Raw genomic sequence first — 20,934 nt, forward strand, 5'->3', positions numbered from 1 at the left:
GTGTCAAGGAAATGGGAGCTATTTGAATTACGGGGCTATAACTCCATCGAGAGATCCTGAGGACTGCATAAACCACTTGAGCTTACAAAAATTACTACCCCATATTTCAGTCACCTGTGGTTTGTTCTATGAGTAATTTACCGGCTGCCTCTGCACAGTGTGTCAGGTCAAACTTCAAACTTTGCAGATTTCTTTGCAATTTGATCTGTCTTTTACTGGAGAATCTGTCCATTCCTGTAACCAATCTTTACTGAGCATTAACTACATGTACTGTGTTGTGGGAACCCTAAACCCTTACAGTTATCCAACACCAGAAATCAGACATCCTACAGCCAGCTAAAGAGCCCTCCCTGGGGAATAAATACCCCATGAGTGAAGCAAATGCTTGAAGAGGGTGCAACTCCACGTGTTTGTGGGTGGCGTTCCCAGAGTGTTCCATCCCATCTAAGAGTTTCCCGAAGCTAACATGTGCTCCTAGGAAAAGCTGCTGCACAGTGACTTGCAGAAGCTGCTTTTAAGGAGAAAGGGCTTGATCTAGCCGATGCTAAGACATAAGGAACATACACCCAATCAGCCCATACCACCTGCCCCCAAGCAGCTGCTGGAGAGCCTTGTCCTTCCCTACCACAGATGGGTGCCATGTCCATTTTAACCCTTTCAAGACACCTCTTTGCCTCCTTTATCCCTTCTGTGTTAATGGTATTTACCTGTGGAGAGGGGATCCCTGACAGTGAGGGTCATCTCAGAAAGATGAGGCTCCAGCAGTACCCTACGCTTATCACAGCTCACATCACGTGGTCTCTGGACCACCATTTTTAAACACCCAGACTTCTGAAAGTCTTTTTCACCAAAGAAAGACACATTTCCTCCTTTCTGTGCCAGAGAGAGGGCACATCTGGAAGTGTGACGAGTTGGAAAGGTAAGTTATAGCTTCAGTACAGCAAAAGCAGGAGAACAGGACAGAGGCACAAAAGGCTCCCTCTCTTGCATTCCTGAGCTGGTAGGACTCTCCCCACCACAGGGTCTAAGCCACCTTATTTGTCCCTTTCTTGTTGTATCAGCACCTATCTTTTACCAGAGTTTTATGTCTTACCTGCCATTGAGAGTAGTCAGTGTCTGATTTATCTTTCTATCCCCCACCATGTCAAAGAAATGAAAGAGAACACCTTTCTCTTTGGCTGTCTCTCCTTGGGGGAAGTCTGGCGAAAAGAAGGCATTCAGCAGAGAGAACAGAAAAAATCAACTCTAGTCAACCATTGGTTATCTATATGAATAGAAGAGGGAAGAAAATGTCAATAAAATTTTTTTTTTACAACAGCCTCATCCCTTCAGTGTGGAATGACAGGAAAAACAAAGAGGCAAATTCATAGTTTGGTAGCTCTGGAGTTTGGTGTGTGAAGACGGGAAGGGCGGCGGTGGGAAATACGGCACGTGAGGAGGCAGGTTCCAGGTCACGGAAAGCCTTTCCTGCCTGTCCTCTATGCTGAATGCTACAGAAGCCACGTGGACACTTTCCCTTTTCGAGTAGCTTGGCAGGCTCGCCTCGGCAGCACAGATACTAAAACCGGAACGATACGGAGAAGATTAGCATGGCCCCTGCACAAGGATGACATGCAAATTCGGGAATAGCTTGGCAGCAAGGCGGAGAATGGGTTTGAGGGAGGCGGACCAGACAGAAGGAACCTGGGTAGAAGGCGGCAGCCCGGAAGCTGAGGCGGAGCTGAGGAGGAGATGAATTCAAACTGGCTGCAGGAGGCAGAATCCGCAGGACTGGGTGACTCCAGGGGTCTTGCTTAGGCACTGAGAGGCTCAGAAACACAGGGGGAAAGAGGCTTATCAGCTCACATCTGGACAGATGGAGAACGCACGGGCGGCATCCCGTGGGCATGTGTACAGGAGGGTCTGGGGTAGGGGCGGGCAAGTGTGCAGCATCTGCTTCTAGACGGGGGCCAGCAGTGTGCACGGGGAGCTCCTCTGGGCAGCAGGCAGGAGCAACCCTAAGAGCCCTGCCCCTTAGGGTGTTTTCTCCTTCTTTTTCAGGCCTTCCCCCAGGAATTCCCTCTCTAAGGAGTCAAGGTGAATGAAGTGTGTGGCGCCAATGGCCATGACCACCAGAAGTGAAGTGAGTGAACCAGGGATGACCCACAACTCAGCCCCCACCAGAGAGCCAGGCTCTGCCTGAACACGGATCGAGGACCGGTGACAGGTCTGCGTGGGTTCTATAGGAAGCAAGGCCGCACGGCTGGCTGAGAATGATTCGGCAGAAGTTAACTAAGTCAAGGCATTTCGGCCTCAACACAAGCACCCTCCAGCCTCACAGCCTTCCCCTCAAGAGCTCGAGCGGTCTAGCAACGCGCCCACTAGACTGACGCAGAGCCGGCGGCGCACAGCGGGCTCAACGCTAGGCTCTTAAACCCCAGCTCTGCTGTTCCCTCGACGGAGACCCGGGACAAGTCAGTTCACCTCTCTTCGCCTCAGTTTCCTCATCTATACACTAGACATGGTGCTGACGGTGATGATGCTGAGGAAGGCGGTGGTGATGACGGTGGCAGCCGCGGTGACAGTGACAGTACCTGTCCCGCTGGGTCGTTGTGAAGATTAAACAAGTTAAGGGACGTGGGTTGCCAAGAACACCATGTGCAGCACAGAGTAAGTGATATGTAAATGTCAGCTGTCAGTAGCTGAGCGGGGCACGGAATTCCTCCTTCCGACACGATGCCAGTCCACAGAGCAGGAGGCGGACTCAGTGTTGATGGAGAAGTGGTGTCCAACCGTCGGGAATGAGGAAAGGAGGTTTGACCTGGAAGGTACCGAGAAGATCAATCCGCAAGACCCCTCGTTTTGTATATGAGGACACCAGGTGAACGGGCCAGGGAGTGACTGCGCCAGTGTCCTAAAGCGGTGAAACATCATACAAAGGCAGGTACTAAAGATGTATCATCTCTCTCCAGTCCATTTGCTTCCACGATTCTTTGGGGGCTGCAGCGTCCCTTTTCCCCCCTTCACAAGTTCCAGTCCGGCATCTCCTACCACTTCCTCATGTGTAGGGTGGCTAACCCCAAACACCACTTTCCCCCCACACCGGTCCCCTTCTCCACATTTCCTACACCTGGCAGCGGGAGTCCCCAGTCTCCCAGCATTACCTCCTCACCTTGGTCCTCTCCTTCCCCACATCCAGGAGTCAGCATTTCCTTGCGCTCTGTGGCTGGCGGCTCCCCCTCCCGGTTCCCCCTGCACCCCTGCCCCACTTCTCGCCTCTAACTTCACTGGGAGCCACTGAGACCCGGCCCAGCTGCTCTGCTGCCGCCTGTCTGACTCGCCCTGCAGCCAGGCTGTCATCAGACACATCTTATTTAAATACTCTCCTTGTGTTTGTCCCCTGCTCAGAAGCCCTCCTTACCTTCAGAGGGATGACTTCCAAACCCTGCCGCCCAGTCTTCCTCCCCACCTCCCCCCTTCTTATGCTTGGGCCACCAATGAATCTGGACTCTTTGACACCCCCGAGCAGCCCTAAAATGTCCATTCTTGGCCCTGGAATGCGCCGGCTAGCTGGAGGGAGGTCTGTGAGGGTGGAGAAGGAAGCAGCAGGGCTTCCATGCACTAAACACGGGACACAGGAGGGCTGGGGGAGGGGCCCGGGCTGCTCCCTGACACCTACAGCCTTTCCCTTCACTCTCCTCCTCCCTTTCAAGGCTGCCCGTGGCATTGTTTTAATCAGGGTTCACCTGGATGTCCACAAGTTGAGCATGCGTTACCTGGTGTGCTTGCCCAGGCCAAACACCCCCAGGTAGGTGAACCCTTAATCTAACAGGCCCGCAGCTGGAGATGACCCCCTAAGGCTTCACGAGGAGCGCACAACCACAAAAACAGACCAGGTACCTCATGGGCACACAGGACAGCAACACAGTCATTACTGTGAGGGAGGAAGCTGGTCCTCTTTCCTTTGTTTTCCAGAATTTTCTTTCATCCACCAGATCAGCTACTTTAACCTTGGTGGGTTTTAAAAGGAAAGCCTGTGGCTTATGGGAACCAACCCAACTGGCAAGTGTTTCATGGGTGCTGACAGTGGCATCGTGTACAAACAAAATAGACAGCCCCTGGGAGAGCAAGGACACCAACTGCTCTGCCTCTTCTCTAAGAGGAAAGAAGGACAAAATGATGAAAAATCAAGTCATGGGTTATTCAGTACAACCGACAGTAAGACACTTCTCTTAACACTTCTGAGAGCACAGTGCGTTGGAAAGGCAAACAAACCTCTTCCTTCTGATGCCTCTGAAAGCAAGGAGAGCAAGCTTCCCTAAGGGGACAGACACCAGGCTTGAGTCCAGGACTGCCACACAAGTTCTAGAAGGGTCTGGAGCTAACTTAAGTTGAAATAAATATAGATTTGTCCCAAGGCATTTTCAATTATGGGCCTATGTTAATAAGGGTCTACGTCAGTAAGCAGGGTTAACTAGTTGGGATTTATCAAGTCAAGAGAAAAAGGGGGTCTAAAAACCAAACTATTATCTCTAGAATGTGGGATTAGGGTATTCTCTCAATTTCTACTTAATAGGTATTCCCATGGTTTGGGAAGTTTTGGATTTTGGATGTTACCTTATTGCAATTTGCTCTAAATGCTGAGATGCTAATATGAGAATAACAGTTGGTCAAATTTCTAGATAGGATTTCAAATATCCTAAATGGCTCTCTCAATCCTGACATGCCCTGAGGCCCAGCTCTCTTTCATGGTGCATTTTCAGGCACATCTGGGTGGAACACTTAGTAACACTTGTATTTCTAAAAACCTCACTGCGAATCTATGACTTAAGCACATCTTAGCCACTTTACCCTAATTTACCTCCCCAAATCTCCTTCCTCATCTACAAACTGGGAATCACAATTACTTTATTGAAGAGGTACAAAAACTAATTTAGACACTGTTAATAGAAGGGGAAATTGCTCTCTCATCAGGCCTAGTGCCCAGGGTGAAGGTCTTAACATGTGTCCCACTTTCACCCTCTCCTCTTCTTCTCTCTACTAGAGGACATCACTTCCCAAAAGCTCTGGGCAAGAACAGAAGGCAGGAGAGGGTAGGACTGCATATTCAGAGAACTGTTTTTCTACTTTAAAAATATTCATTTGAAATTCTGATCCAAAAGTTATATGCCTAAAAAATTCATTACCTCTGTTTTAATTATGCAAGAGCCTTACAAGAAAGGAGCTTCCCAAGCATCTAAGAGACCACCACTTAACAGTAGGTTAGCTGCAAAAATTTCAGATTTTCCTCTTGAGTGTAAAATTTAAACGTTCAGATTTGCCAAGGAGAAGCCAATGGGAATAAAGACATTCACAGCAAGCTATTTCATAACCACTAGTTATCATTTACACATCAAATACATACAGCATTGAGACCGAATGTACAGAATTTCCACATTTCTATACAGTAATCAACATAGTGCACAATTCAAATCTATCTTACAATCAAGTGTACAAGTTTAAATATGGCTTTATAAACTACTAACAATAACTGTGCTAAAGTAACTCATAGGTCCAGAAATAAACCCTGGAATGCCACCTCCACATTGAGGCCCTTGTTCGGCAAGATGCTAGTCATTGTGTTTGCAGAACAGATGGTGCAGGTAAATGCTTCCAGGCCGTGTCCACCCATCAGCCCCCAAGCAGCTGAAATGTGGGTTCGAAGGATACCAACATCAGTCCTTCCTACCTCAGATAGCTGAAAATGAATCTGTGCATCTTCCACACATTTGGAGACGTGGGGTTATAAACAAATAGAAGAGACATATATAATCAGTGAGATGCTGGTTACCAGGAATTATCAGAACATGCTTTTCAGATGGGTACAGAAATTCTCAAGCAATACATCCTGTATTTGCGCTATTTGGTTTTTTCCCCCATCCTTTCTTTTCTTATTTTGCTTAAATCCGTGGACTGTGAAATCTTTCAGAAATTTTCAAAACATTCTAGATCAGGTGGTCCCAAAAACAGAATTCAAAATAGCTCTTGTAAAGGCGACATCTCTTTCTTTACTATTCTCTTCCCCAACCAAAAATGCCCATTTTAAGTAAAAATAAATGCACACATACATACATTCCTTGACCTACGATCATGCGCCCATGCCTATTTTACATCCACGTTGCCACAAATGTTACATACACATTCTTGAATCAATTGCAGCCTTCTAGGCGCTACCCCTACTTGCCCTGTTGCCTAAACACTATTGTGTACAGGAGAATAGTCTTTGAAAAGTTCTATGTTTGCCATGGTTTTTAATGTACATATCAGTACAGCAGTGTGAGCAGTGTGTGTGTGTGTTTACAAATAAATATACTGAAGGGCAAGCTCAGCAAGTTTTACTGTGGGGTGAATGAACACAAAGGTTTGGAGACCACTACCTAAATATGGATGATTTTGGGTGTCTCCCTTTAAAGGACATCTATAAAACAAATATACATTACTTTGTACATTTTATATTTATAAAATGGAAACCATATGCCACAAACCCTTTTGAGAAACTAGGAGGAAGTTCCAGAGTCAAAGGAACTGGGTGGGGGCCAGCGCTCTGCTCTCAGCTGCCCCCCCCCCCCACTTCCCGAGCTTGGCTTTGGTTGCGACAGCCCCAGAGCTTGAGCCTGTAAATGAAGGCAATGTGACTTCAGTGACTCCTGCACCCGTGTTTCCTATCAACAACCCTTCCCTACAAATTGCATGTGTTTTGGATTTATGAGCCTGGATTTTGTACGGTGGTACTAACGCCACCACTGAGACAACTTCTGATGTGCCTGACACGTTATAACACAGCCACACCACACGGCTGCCTGAAGCTGTCGCATCTGTCACCCCTTCCTCCTCTCCTCCCACTCTGTGAAATCCTACCGCCACCAAATGAGGGATCCAGACCCTCATCTTCCCAACCATCAGCACCGTGTGAGTTGTCAGACAGTCTGCACGATGCACATCCCTGGGGAAAACACATGTTTACAATAAGCATGATCCCGTGCAACTGATTACTGGAGGTAATCACTTTGACAGGAGGAACACAAACATATCGCCCCTCCTGAACCAGAGAGTCCTCAAAAATTTGAGCACTGTTTTTAATCTTATTGCTGCGAGAAAATTCAGATACAATTTGTTTAAAGTAAAAATACGATCTTTTGGACATGGTTTGTGTTTGAATAAGCCAAATGGGATCTCTTATCGAGCAAGAGAGAAGCAAATAGGACACAACACTTCCAATTCTGAACAACTGTTAAAGGGAAAAGTCCACAGACTGCTGTTCTGTTTTATTTTTTAAGAGGAGGGAGATGGTAAATACCCAAAGCATTTCTCTTTCCTAGCCCTCCACTCAATAACTGTATTCTCTCTGCTATCTGTTTAGCCATGGCTAATTAACAGGGCAATTCAGGAGCTGAAACCTATTGTTTTTAAAGTTATAGGTAATTTTTAAAAATACTAAAGGAAGGAAAAGGTTTAACTATCATTGATAAATGAGTTACTCTATTCCAACCACAAAGTAAAAAAAAAAAAAAAAAGATGCTTGCCACAGGTTAAGGTGAATTAGTTATATTTAGTAATATTACTTTTTATAAAATTAGCCATTATCAGAAATATATATCGCTCTACAATTGGGGGATTGTTTCAAAATATTTAAAGCTGCAATTAGGGACAACAACAATTTTTTTTAAATCCAAGAAGGCCATCAAGTTCATTGCTGACATAATTTAATTGTGTAAGACCACTAAAGTCTCTACCAATCTTTCATTCTAGGTAACTTGTTTCTCGCACTAAAATGATCACGAGTGTTGGTGCTGGCTAGACCACATTCATAAGTTAATTTATTATTGCAATGGGCCCCTCTATTTATCTATAAGTTTTACAGTTTAGGGCAATAATCTTCTTGAAATTTGCGCATCCCACTTTGTCATAATCTAGCCCGCAACAGAAGTTTCAGAGAACCTTGTTCTGGGGACAAGTCCTGCCTTAGCAAGAGCCAGAAGGCTTGAGCAGGGTCACACTGTCAGCCCCAAAAGAGCTGAGTCACTTTCCTCTAAGCTATTTTTCAGTTTCCTTTGTAACCATCTCCAAAGACCAAGGCCAATACGTGACTCATTCCAGTTATCTTATCCTAAAGGTTAAGGAACCTTAAGTATCTTTCAGATATTCTTTAAAGTCAGGGCTAAAAACCCAAGTTTCTGGTAAGGAATTCAAACGAAGAAAACACCCACGATGTGTTCGCATTTACTCCCGGCATTAGCAAGAGCGCTCCAGGCCAGAGGATCCTTTCACACTTAGCCAAGTTTCATCTGGAAGCAACTGGAAAAAGGTCAAGCACTCCACAATCATACATAATTGATGGCTGGACCTATTAAAGATGGGTTGCCAGAGTTCAGCATTCAGACTTGGAAGTATTTGTCATCAAATGTACTTTCATCGGTTCTTGTTCAACTTAAACAGCACTGCACATAAAGGAGAGCAAAGGATCTTGGATCATAGTCAGGAGCAATAAAAATAACTTCACCCTGCAAGAAAAAAAAAAAAAAAAGACCACAACAACGACAAAGAAGAACCTGAGTAGTTACCTATCGACAAAGGCACCGTCCTTTTATTGAAAATACACTCAACAATTATCCTATGAATGAATAAATGAATAGATGAATACAGGAAAATGTGATCGTGCCGACATTTTTCCTATAAGGAAAAATCCGGCCTCTTCTCTCCTACCTGAAGCCCCCAGCCAGTCAGCCTACCCATGCAGAAGTGGTGGGTTCGAGAGCTAAAATGAAGCTCACCTGGCCCTGAATTGATTTTGATAAACCAACTTTTTGGATGGTTTAAAGATAACCAACGAAAACAATAACAATAAAACCTTGTCAGTTTCCAAAATGCCCAATCTGTCAAAACAAAGCTATTTTCTCAATTAATGTAAGACAGCTCTTCTTCCTTCCTTCTCTGTCACTCAACACACACTCGACATAGAAAATAAGACGCTGCTTTTGCAAGCAAGTCCCATACCAATTTTTCTCCTCTCTGAATAGGTCAAAGGCAAGAAAGAATGAACACTAACAATAGTAACTTTTAAAGACTCTTTATACAGAAGGCTTCTTCAACTGGGGTCCGTGAGCCCCCAAGGAATCCACGGATGATTTCAGGTCTCTAAATCTGAACTTATATGTGAAATTTTGTATATTTGCATACATATATTTTTCTGGTAATAAGGTAGAGGACTTTCATAGGATTATCAGTAGCGGCTCTGACACCAGTTTAAAACAACTACTTTTTAGTGCGTGGCCTGCTTTTGGGCATACCTTTCCTGTGCAGCCATCAGGGAAGGAAATGATGAGTACTGTTTCTAGAGGAAAGGGAGATTATAATGAACAGGAACATCTTGCAGAACTGATAAAGCTGAGCCTTGAGAGGTGGGTATGAGTTGGGCCACTGGACAGGATGGGCAGCCATTTTGGGAGAGAGGCTAGCATAAGCAGAGGCAGAGTGGGGACATGAGGCTTGTTTAGGCAATGGTAAGCAGACCAATCTGGATGCACTGGATGGCTCACATGGAGGAGCCCTGGGAGACACCCCAGGAAACACGATGAAGGAAGAAGTGAGAATACCAGGCCCCAGGGAGTGGCCCTCACCCTGAGGCAATATGGCACCCCCTTAGGGCCAGAGCTTTTTTAAAAAAATTAATGGTTATGGGTAGAACAGATCAGGGACCTGACCAAGCATTTACAACAGGCTATCACAGAGGTCTAGGCAAAAGAGGGTGCTCTAAAATCAGGGCGCCATGTCTGTTCTGTTCACCACTCTATATCCAGCGTGGATCCCGGGGCCAGGCACAGGGTAGGTGCTCAGTAAACATGCAATGAGTGAGCATATGGGCATGGATTCGTAAAAGATACATAACAAAGAATAAGGAGTCTTGGTGACTTGGTATCATTCACAGAGCCTACCAGTACCTTGTAGAGAGTAAATTCTAACGAAAGATCTCTTGAATTGGTCTGGGCCGGGCTGAATAGACATGGAGGACAAGAGTGGAAGACTCCAAGCACTCTTTAAGAGAGGCTGGGGACGTGCTGTTTCCACGAGCATGGAGTGATTTCTCAGGGGACGTGGAAAAGGAAACCAAGTCAAAGTGGTGTAATGGCAAGAACTATCTAAGGCAAGGTGAAAAGACTTCAGTTTGGGTCCTGCCCTGCCAATGAATGCGCGTGTGACACAGAGCCAATAACAACCTCTGAGGCTCTCTTGTAAGGAGCTTTCTACAACTAATTCATGGCCCAGCTACACATTGCTATGATTCTACACTTTCTCTCAAATAATCTAGGCAAGACCCATGAAGCTAAAATCCCTAGCTCTTCCTTTCCTTGAACTCTATTTCGGGAAAACATATCCTAATACCTAATACGACAGTATCCACAGGCAGGGCTCACTGGAGAGCCAGACTGTAGTTGAGGTTCAAGTCCAAGTTGTTCTAAGTCTATGATCAGTCACCTGGGTAGCCCATGGCCTCAGCAGCATCACCTGGGTAGTAGCCCATGGCCTCGGCAACAATTCATTATGTCACAACAACAAAATGGTAAACTCTGACAATATAGTTTACCTCTGCATAAATTTATATTGCCCTTATATCTACTCTGACATATGCAGATTAAATCATACTGCTGCTGTGCCTCAATCCTGATGAGTGGGGATGAGGCGCAAAGGGAGAGGGATAGAGGGGCACAATTTATTTTTACAATGACAGATAAAAAAGAACAGGTGGCTAGCAGGTCTTCTGCCCAACTGAGAACATCTGTTAACATTAAAGATCACACTTTCCCTAAGTTACTTTCCAGTAAAAAAGAACTACAACTTGAACAAGTAAGCCAGATAACCAAAATGTCCCCTAATTTCTTGTTATTTTTCTTACAAGTAGCACCTGTTCACCATATTGGAGAACACTTCAAATCTGGGGAGCTTAAGAATGAAAGATAAAATTAAAATTTAAAAAATAAAATCAAAGCCCTCCCAATAAAGACTACCCAGGACATCCACACATCGATTCTGTCTTGGCCATTTTGTTTCCATAACCCACGCTGGAAAGGTAAAACCTGGGGATATTATTCCAGGATTCCAAATCAAGTTACACCTACAAAATGTTGACTACCCAGTCATGAGCTGTCAGCCTAGTACCCAAGACTCCAAGTGGTAATGTCCATTCAAGCCCCTGTGAGAGGTACCTGGATAGAATGACTTACTTTACAATTTCACAATGAACACTGGCTCTCCATGTACTTGCCCTCCAGGCAATGCACAATAAAAAAACATGTGACTTTACACAGTCAAAACTTAATCATTCTTGAAGTAAAGATACAACCTGGTGCTATATAGGAAGAATAAATTGTAGACAAAATTTCAAACACAACTCTTTCCAGCTAAGCGTAGGGACAGGGCAACTCAGTCTTCATGTGGATAGGTCTACAGTCCATTCGTTTATTGCATTCACATTTTCAAGCCCGAAGTTTCCCTAGTCACACAGAACTACCACCAGCTGACCTTGGAACACGCTTATTTGTTAGAGTCAAAAGAGATGAACAGTCCTCCCAAGTGACACTGCAGATAAAACATGCTCATCCATTCATATGTTCTCCACCACATTTTCATTAGGCGCCAAACAGTCCTCTCAAAGATTAATGACAAGTGGGTTTCCTGTGCAGTAAGCATTCCTAACTCAGGACATCTCCGCATTTCCTCCCAGTTACATATGTCCTACATGGTTGCTTCAATGGTAAACAGCCTCAGCAACTCTCCCCCTTTACCTCTCTGTTGAGTCCACAGCATTGTAGGATTGTTTTTGCAAAAGCCATATTCAAAGAGAGTCTTTTTCAAGCCAGGTGCGTGAACTTCTCAGCACACGTTGCCATCTTTGAAGCAGTGCCTCTTTAGCCCCGCAATGCATGACCATTACCCAGCGAGTCCGTTGTGATCAGAAGCCAGGCAGTTCTGGTCGCAGCTGTAAATCTTATCACTGACCCTCCTAACCCAAATCCACGGCCATCACCCCAGCATCTTCACCCCGTATTTCACTGGAAAATGTTCTAAGACAAGAAAAATGATGTCTTCAGAGACAGAGTGCCTTAGTAAATACAGAAACCCCAAGGGTCCATGTGCTCTACGGGGAAGGAGAGGGAGCACAGGGAGGCTACGGGAGATCCTTAAGGAACATTAAGATTCGTCCTCAGCATTGCCTTCCTCTCACGGGGCAATGGCTGAGAACACCGGAAAAGTTGCATTAGTAAAACTGCATAGAGTCTACACTGCACAAAGTGCTTTGATACCAGAAACGTGATCCTCTTCATACTTCATCTTTTCAATACATCTTGCAAGGTTTGTTTTCAAAAAGACATTACAAGCTGGCAAGCATCTGCTTAGAAAAATCAGTCAGATCCTTTCCCCTTCACCGCTATGAAACCCATCATGTTCCTGAGCTTTATTCCCTTCAAATAAACCAAACACAGGCAACGTAACCCTCAGGAGTCAACAAAGGACACATTCCAGTGTGCGTTCAGGCAACGAAAGAAAGACTTCTGCAGATACACAGAATTGAAGACTGTTTGTAGCTGTTGATGATCTGTAAAAATATGTTCAAGGTTCTTTCAACAAAAGATTTCGATTCAAGTGAGATCACAGGGAAGAACAAGGACAGAGTCCTAGCTGTGCCTTTGCATGTGTTTCGTCTGCTCGGCTTTCGCGAGTGACTGTGGCTGCTGTTGGCTGGATATGGAATTCCTTTGCCCTCGGATCTTCATACGTAGGAAGCACAATCAAGAATAAAATGTTGTGTTCATGTCACAGCTCTTCCAAGAGGTTTAAAGCGCCGAATGTTACCACATGAATCCTCACAACACCCCTGTGAGGTAGGTAGGTGGAGAGTATTGTTATCCCCACCTGACAGGTGGGGGAAATGAGGCACACAAGAATTAAGGGACTTGCCCGAAATCACACAGCTAGTCACTGGCAGGACCGAGAAGAAAACTTATACTGATTAGCACCTAGCACAGTGCTTTGCACATAGTAGGTGTTCACTGAATATCTATGGATTTTATTTGAATTATCTCAACATATAATATACACACATAAAATACAAGCAGCCACCATAGAACATTTGTCTCCTACATTTCTCCTGATGACTTCTCTCACGACTTCGAACCCACGTGGATGAAGGATGCTCGAGAATCCGTCTCACAACTGAGCTCTCGGGCTGAAGAGGCTCTACGTAAACACGATCCACAGACAACCTATTCTTGCACCTGCTCTACCACACAATGTTAGTTTTCTAATGAAAACAAAAATGCATTTCAGGAACCATGCTGACATTTCTTCTCTTTTTTGCCTGTTTTAAATGGAGCCATCTGAATGGTTCTGTGTCCTGTTTGTACAAAAAGAAATAAGGCTGCTATAGTCCAGTTAGCTTGTGAGAAGTGTGCCAAGCACGAAGATCTCCTCCAGCCGAGATGGATTTCTACCTGGGAAAGTGGACCAAGCCCAGGGAGTGGCAGCTCCGGCAGAAGAGGGTCAGCGAGGCTGAACATCACTTGCACTGTTCGTGGTCTGTGTAGTCATCCATGTCCACGTCAGAATCGAAGAGCGAGTGTCCAGTGAAATCTGTATCTGGGGTTCTGGAAAAACTGTTCTCTGCTCCCTCATCTTCAAAGGTCTCTGTCCTTGAGTAAAAGCTGAAATCCAGCAGAGGCGTGTGGGTTTTGCTGCCTTCGCTGCTCTCCTCAGACTCGTAGATGGTGTTGTCATCATCATGGTGCCACTCAGGCCAGAATTTCCTCCTTATCCTCTCACAGTACATGGCAAGGTTGATCAGCTCACCTGCGGGGTGGGGAGGGGGTAAGGAAAGCCAGGGTTACTTCTCAAAGGCAGCAGTCTACCAGCTAGCCGCTTGGCTTTTTGGAGAATTGGGAAGAATGTGGTGGAGGACACGTTTACAATGTTTTTCCGCAGAGGGACCATCAAATGTTTAGGTTTTCATGCACATAAGAAAGGTGAGTGGTTAAAGTTAAATTCGTGAGTGGGCTGAGTGAGATTTAGGAGAGAGTCTTATGGTGACGAGGGGGGTGGGTAGCTTATCGAAAATGGCAACTAAACTGCCATCACTTGGCTGTGTAAAGCATTTTATAATTTTATGTTTGCTTATCAAGAGAACTGGTGCTTCGACTGGTTCACATTTAAATTAATTTATAGCCCATGAAAATACACCAACTGTTAGTTGGGTTAAGTCAGCCAGAAGTAATTATTCGTTCCACAAATATTTGTAGTGTTATTAAGGACTGGGTACTATGCCAAGTAGTTGGAAAAAGTTATGTTAAGATGTAAATTTTGCCCTAAATAATCCTAAATAAAATGGATAACTCAGTATTGTCTATGGATGAGTGTGCCCACAGGCGCATTTAGAACAGGTATTTTTTTTTAAATTTTTTTAAATAAAATTGAACAGCTACACCCATAATTACGTTCCCACTCAGTCACTGGGTTATTTCTTTTTCATGTGAATCAAAGGAACACTTTTGTTAAGTTGCTAAAATTGTCCAGGCATTCGTCTGAAACATGACACAGAATTTGACATTTATTTCCTAATTCCCAGTGAAAAATGAAGAGCTTGAGTTTTTGCTTTTGATCCACCAGATGGCAACATTGCTTACAAATACATAATTTGTCACTATCCCTTACAGGATTTCATTGCCCTAAGAATATTCTTTGGATGTTTGTTTTTTAAAAGTTATATAAACATCTACTTATTACAGAGGTAATCCATGTCTTATGGCAGAAAATTAGAAAATAATACATATGCAAAAAATAAAAGAATTACCAATAATCACATCCACTGTAATAACATTTTTATGTTGTCCAGAAATGTATATACTCGTATGTACATTTCCATATATTTACACTTGCTATTTAGCATTTACTATATATTCTGTTTCTTATGCTACTTTTTCCCACTTAACAACCTATAATAAACTTCCAGTTTCACACCAGCACCTTGATAACTGCACAAAAGTTCATTATTCAGATGTACCATAGTTTCATCTTGTTTTTACCACACCCCCTTTTATGGCCATATAGGTTGTTTCTATATTAATGGGTCTATTGATCATAGTCTTTAACTACTCTTGTTTTATTTTCTATCAAAGAAGATAATACATTCTCATTTTGGAAAATTAGAAGTCTGTATATAAAAATGGCATAAATAGATAAGGAAGAAAACAAAAGGCACCTATAAATCTCATCAACCCAAGGTCATCACAATTAACATTTTGGTGCAATTTATTTCAGCATATTTTCTATTTATTTATGGTCATTATTGCTACTTCCTGTTACTTTGCATAACATTATTATATACATTTTGCCATGAAAATTTTTCAAAACTTGACTGCTGCTCTGCTTCAATAAGCACATTCCCTATAAAACATAAAGAAGCAAATCCCCTACTCCATGGATCCCACAAACCGGTGGCCTAATATTGGTTCCAGGTGACCATTTTCGGTTGCCTCAGATCACAACAGTTCCACTCATACTAAGAGTCCATCCTGATGGCCCCCCACTCAAGGATTTTACATGCATGCCTGAGAGCCAGAAGCCAAGGCGCCAACATCAGTGCTCCTTGAAAAGATGCAGACTAAACCTTCACTTAGATTCTCCCTCAAGGAAGCAGTCAGCAAACACCTCACCAGGTATTGCTGCTGGTCCCAGGAAACCAAGACTTGGACAAAGCTGTGAGGCAGCCCCAAGGTGTGTGGGGAGAGGGAATATGGAAGGGGGTGATCGAAGATGGATTATGGTCACTTCACAGCAGGGTCTGAGGCAGCTGTGTTTGCCTCAATCAAGACCATTCACTGTGAGCTGGTTAGCGAGCAGCTAGATAAAGTCAGAATCTATTCACAGTATTCACAGGATCTACACCATATAAGGTTCTAACTGCTTCTGTGGCTGTTTTTTCTACTGCCTGTTTCTTTGCTTTTCTTGCAGAAGAGCTGCCCTGCCTTCATCCTGTGTGACATGAATACCCCTTCAGTGTGCAATAGAAATTGATAATAATAATAATAATAATAATAGCAAACATGCATATAATCCTTACTATGTACCAGGCACTGTTTGAAGTGCTTTATTCATCTGTTGAATTAGTCCTTGCAACAATCCTATGAGACAGGAACTATTATTATCCCCATCTGTCACGGGAACACTGAAGCAACAGAGAGGTTAATTAACTTGCCTAAGGTCACATAGCTAGAAAGTGGCAGAGCCAGGATTCAAACACCCACAGTCTCCAGACTCCATGCCCTCCACCACGAATCCATTCTCTCTCTCTCTCTCTCTCTACTGATGAGCTGACAGCCTGGCTTGGTAATTAATAGCTGCATACTCCCTGTCACAGAAGATTTTCTTTCTGGGGTCTCAAGAATTGTGAGGGGACAGGTGCTGCCCTTCAAAGATAATGAGCTGTCAGGAAGAAGTGATCATTCTATCATGTAGTCCAGAAAGGGACTGCTTTTGATAAGCAAAATCTGGGAGCCCACATACCCATCCTCATATCCTGCCACTGATAAAAATGGTGGAATGAAGAATGAAATTTTATGGTTGAGTTCTACCCCTGTCTGGCTTTGCCAATCCCTTCTGTGCCCAGATTCTCCATCAGCTGACCCACTCGGCACACTACCTGCCAAAAGAATAGAAATAAGTTGACAGTAGAAACAGGCTCTGTGTGTGTGTGCATGTGTGTGTGTGTGTGTGTGTGTGTGATATGCCTGTGTTAACATAAATGCCTATGTTGAATGTGTGAACTTTGTGAAATAATAGAAAAACAGCATTTTTTTTCAAAGTATACACAATAATCAGATAACAATTTCATGTATCAAACTGGTAAAAATTAAAATCTGATAACATCCAATGTGGAGGGTCAGGCATTATAACTACATGTCTGGTGGAATTATAAATTGCTATAACATTTTTGGAAAGCAATCCAATGTCATCTGTTGAAATTTTAAATGTACCTATCTGTGGCCTAGAACTCCACTTTTATTTCTCTATTCTACTAAAATAAAAGCACCAGTATGTAAAGATATATGTATATGGATGTCAATAGCATTGTGTCAGTAAAAAATAAAAGAAAGATGAAAATGGCCTGAATGTCCATCAATAGGGATTATTGAATAAATTATGGTATATCAGTTCTATATATTTTGCAGCTGTTACAAAGGCATGATATTCTATTAAGTGAAAAAAGCAAGTTATAAAGTAATGTGTATAATGCAATTCTATTGTTTAGTTTAAAAATAGTAAAAACAAACCAAAACTACTATATACACGTATGTAAATTTGCACAAGAAAGAAAGGCATAGAAAGAGTCATTCCAAATTCTTAATATTGGTTATTCCATGGGGGCAATATCAGACATGGATGAGGGGGAAGTCATAAGTCTTTTAAAATATTCCTATATAATTCAACTTATTATGACAATCATGTATTTTTAAATTTAAAGTTCCAATAAAGTACATTAGTGAAATACTAAGGAGTGATTAGTGATATCTTCAGACAGCTTGAGAGGCTGTTTATCAGAAAGCCAAATGGTCCTCGACCCAGAGGTCACCCCCAAAAAGAATAAAGAGCTTTTCTCTTAGAGTTTCTCCAAATGGAAATATCCTCCACTGCTCTTTGAAAGAAAAAGTGACTCACTTCATTTTCCTGTATCACTGCAATTTCTCTAATATTCAAAAACATCTTGTACAATGTGACACTGAAAACGTTGTCAACCAGCCCCAGAACCCAGGAGTCTGTTTCTCCCAGCTGCCAATCGTGCAGCAGGAATGAGTGAGGGAGAAGCAAGGAGGGAGCTCGCCAGCATGGCCCAGACCACCTGCCCAGCCCTCGGTCATGAACCAGCCAGGTTTTGGAAAACGTGGGGTCGGCACCCACACACCCTCATCATCTACAGGCAGTTCTTCGGCACCTCCCTGCTGCAGGCCTGTGTGAGGTGCTAACCCCACAGAGAGCCCATGCTTGCTCTCTTCAGCATTCTGCCACACGGCAGGGAGGGCACGGAGCATGTCCTCTTCAGAGAAGGTAGAAACAAACTTGAATGGTGTGATGAGGACACCACCTTCCCTTCATCTCCTTGAAGCTAAAGGGTACTCACTCACAGATCCCAAAATACAAATACCCACCAGAGTCACCTGAGCCAGCCCCTCCCCGAGCCCCGAATGACCCACAGCCACCTCTTCCCAAACATTCCAGATGGAGAACAGTAAGTGTGGGGGCGGGGATAGACTCAACGGTTTCTCAAAGATATCCAGCATGTTTTCCACTTCTCAAACAATCAGATAATAAGCAAAAAAGACATCCAAGAGAAATAAATAACTGTTGGAATAAAGTTTTTCAGAAGCACACAGAAGGTGTGGTTCTCACGGCTTCCGAAAAAGAGCATCAGGTTGTGTGGCTCTGCCGTGGCACTACCAGGAGGGGGGACCCGCTGCACAACGCCTGCCCTCCTGGCACTTCTGTTCCACTTTTCTGGCCTCTGCCGTTCCCTGCGCCTGTTTCAAAGAGTGCCCGGATCCACACGCAATTCTCCAAGAAGGACACTCTCAACAAAATGTCAAATGAGACTCTACATGACGAACTTGCTGATAGTAACACTGAGATTTTTTTTTAACTGTAAAAATGGCAAAAATTTCAAAATAAATATTCAATCCTAATTGAGGAATAAAATTTGAGGGGCTTTCAGACACTGCTCATAAGCATACGCACTGCTACAAGTCTTTCTAGAAAGCAACTTAGCCATACAGACCAAGAGCTTAGACCTTTTGAGATAGAAATTCCCCAACTAGAAATTTGGCTTAAGGAAATAACCAGAGATAAGCAAGAATATGTATTTATACAATATTCACTACAGAACAGTAGTTTAAAAAATTATGTGAAACAAGCCACAAGTCCAGAAAAAGAAGATTAATCATATCAATTACAATGTAGCCATACGATAGGATATGACCCAACTGCTAAATATGTTGTTTTAAGGCATATTTAATGACAAGGGAAACGGCCATGACACATAGTTAATGAAAACTATACGTTTATAACTGTATCAACATCTTGATCCCAATTTTTGAAAATACACACATACATGTACTTGATGAAAGATGAGAACACAAACCACAATATTAACAGTTCTCTGTGGGTGACAGGGGGCACAAGTTATATTTTTTAATTTTTCTATCTTTTCTAAATTCTCTCCAGCAAGGAATAATATTTCATATATCTACATCTATAATACACAAACACCTAAGTATATTTTAAGAATTGCTGAATATTCGAAGTCTGTCATCTTACCTAAATTAAGGAAAATTTCTCACTAGCTCAGATGGCTCCAGTATACTATGTAGCTAGATATCGTACCTACTATCTAGGACCAAAAGCTAATATTATATACATATACACTCACACACTCACACGTGTGGCAAGGCCGACAGTGCTCTGGCTGTTCCAAAGCTAAGGCAGAAAACTGCCTGATCCAAGCATTCCCGCTCCTGGATTTGAGCCAGTTCTAAAGCATACAGGTGCTTTGTTTTTCTGCGTCTCCTTCCTCTTGTTACTTCTTGGGAAAGACTCTACCACAGAAAGAGCAAAGGCAGAGAAAGAAGAGGAGACCAAAGGAGTAGTTTGCCTGTCTATTAGCAGCTACAACCAGAAGGTTTGGAAGGGCATGGAACCAATGACCAAGATGAGATTAGAGACCCTCTGTGGACTCTAATGAATCATGCTACACCAGTCCCCAGGGAGAGCTGGAAGCTGCTAACTTGTTTAAGAACCAAAGTACATGCAACTGTGTGCCAAAGTCCCTCGCAGACGATGGTGTCAGATTCCCCCAAATGTGTGGGACTCAAAATCAATCCTCCAAAAAGGCTGACCCATTTCTTTAAAAAGAACACTAAATGTCTTGAGTCCTTCCAGGAAGTAAAAGTGAAAAGGGCCAAGTCATAAATAATTTAACAAAAGATGCCTCATTCCTGCAAGAAGGGATTCTATAGAACTTGATAGTTCTACTCATAATGGACACCTAAATGCTTCTGACTAATAACAGATGACATCAGCTGTGTGTGTGTGCGTGTGTGTGTTTGTGTGCACGCACACACACATGCTTGGGTACAAATATAAGTGTGTACAAATGAGTGTGTATGGGGTTTGTGTGTATAGAAGTAAGTGAGAAGATGTGGCAGTGTGTGTGCTCATAGGTGTGTAAGAGTGGTGTGCTAGGGAAAGGGAGGGAGGGAGTAGGAAGTAACAGGAATAGAGTGTAGATATAAAACACACTTCAAAATGAACTAAAGGGAACCAATACATTTTAGATGATTAAAATGAAGGGAAACTATTAATTTTAAATGCTACAAACATCACCAATAAGAACAATGTAGGTAATTTCCAACATATTGCAAGACAAGGAACATCTATCTCTATGTTGATCATATAGGAAATTAAATATCAGTCCATACTGTCCCTAGCCTCACTCAGCTGAAGTTCTGGAAGACCTTCAGACAATGCCTGATCCATTCCAATGAAGTTTGGTAACGTGTCTGAAGCCCCATCCCCACCAACAGGAGATCCAGAGAATGATTCCTCCTGTCCTTAGCATGGTCTGAGCCTCTGGGCATGCACATGAATACACATACATACACACACAGTAATACAGCCTTCACCAACCTTCCTATCCACCCACCTGTGACCACCACACATCAGTGTTCACCTGCCTCAGTTTCCTGTATGATTCTGCCTTACTTGGTTCCAACCATCCATCCATCAACATTAAAAACATTCTATATGCTGTTCACTGGTGATCTCATCTACACCCCCAGCCTTCTCAGTTGGGGCTTAAATACCTTGGTCAACTCTGTCACT

The 20,934-nt window shown here is 43.4% G+C and overlaps 1 protein-coding gene, 1 long non-coding RNA gene and 1 other non-coding gene across 3 annotated transcripts in view; 2 read left to right on the top strand and 1 right to left on the bottom strand.

The window, feature by feature from the left end:
* The first annotated feature begins 1,536 nt into the window (after positions 1-1,536).
* LOC121102340 lies at positions 1,537-1,641 on the top strand. Its single transcript, XR_005834458.1, has one exon. It is a non-coding gene; the product is annotated as a U6 spliceosomal RNA (small nuclear RNA).
* On the top strand, positions 1,552-3,502 carry LOC121102250. Its single transcript, XR_005834299.1, has 2 exons — positions 1,552-1,774; positions 2,041-3,502. It is a non-coding gene; the product is annotated as an uncharacterized LOC121102250 (long non-coding RNA).
* Positions 3,503-5,340: 1,838 nt separating this feature from the next.
* FAXC (failed axon connections homolog, metaxin like GST domain containing) overlaps positions 5,341-20,934 on the bottom strand; it is a 73,031-nt gene continuing 57,437 nt past the window's right edge. Inside the window, exon 6 of the mRNA XM_008705012.2 lies at positions 5,341-13,860. Within this exon, the coding sequence (XP_008703234.1) occupies positions 13,571-13,860 (290 nt within the window). The 3' untranslated portion in view covers positions 5,341-13,570. The remainder of the gene's footprint in view (positions 13,861-20,934) is intronic.

Source organism: Ursus maritimus, unplaced genomic scaffold, assembly GCF_017311325.1.
Source record: "Ursus maritimus isolate PB19 unplaced genomic scaffold, ASM1731132v1 scaffold_13, whole genome shotgun sequence".
NCBI lineage: Eukaryota > Metazoa > Chordata > Mammalia > Carnivora > Ursidae > Ursus > Ursus maritimus.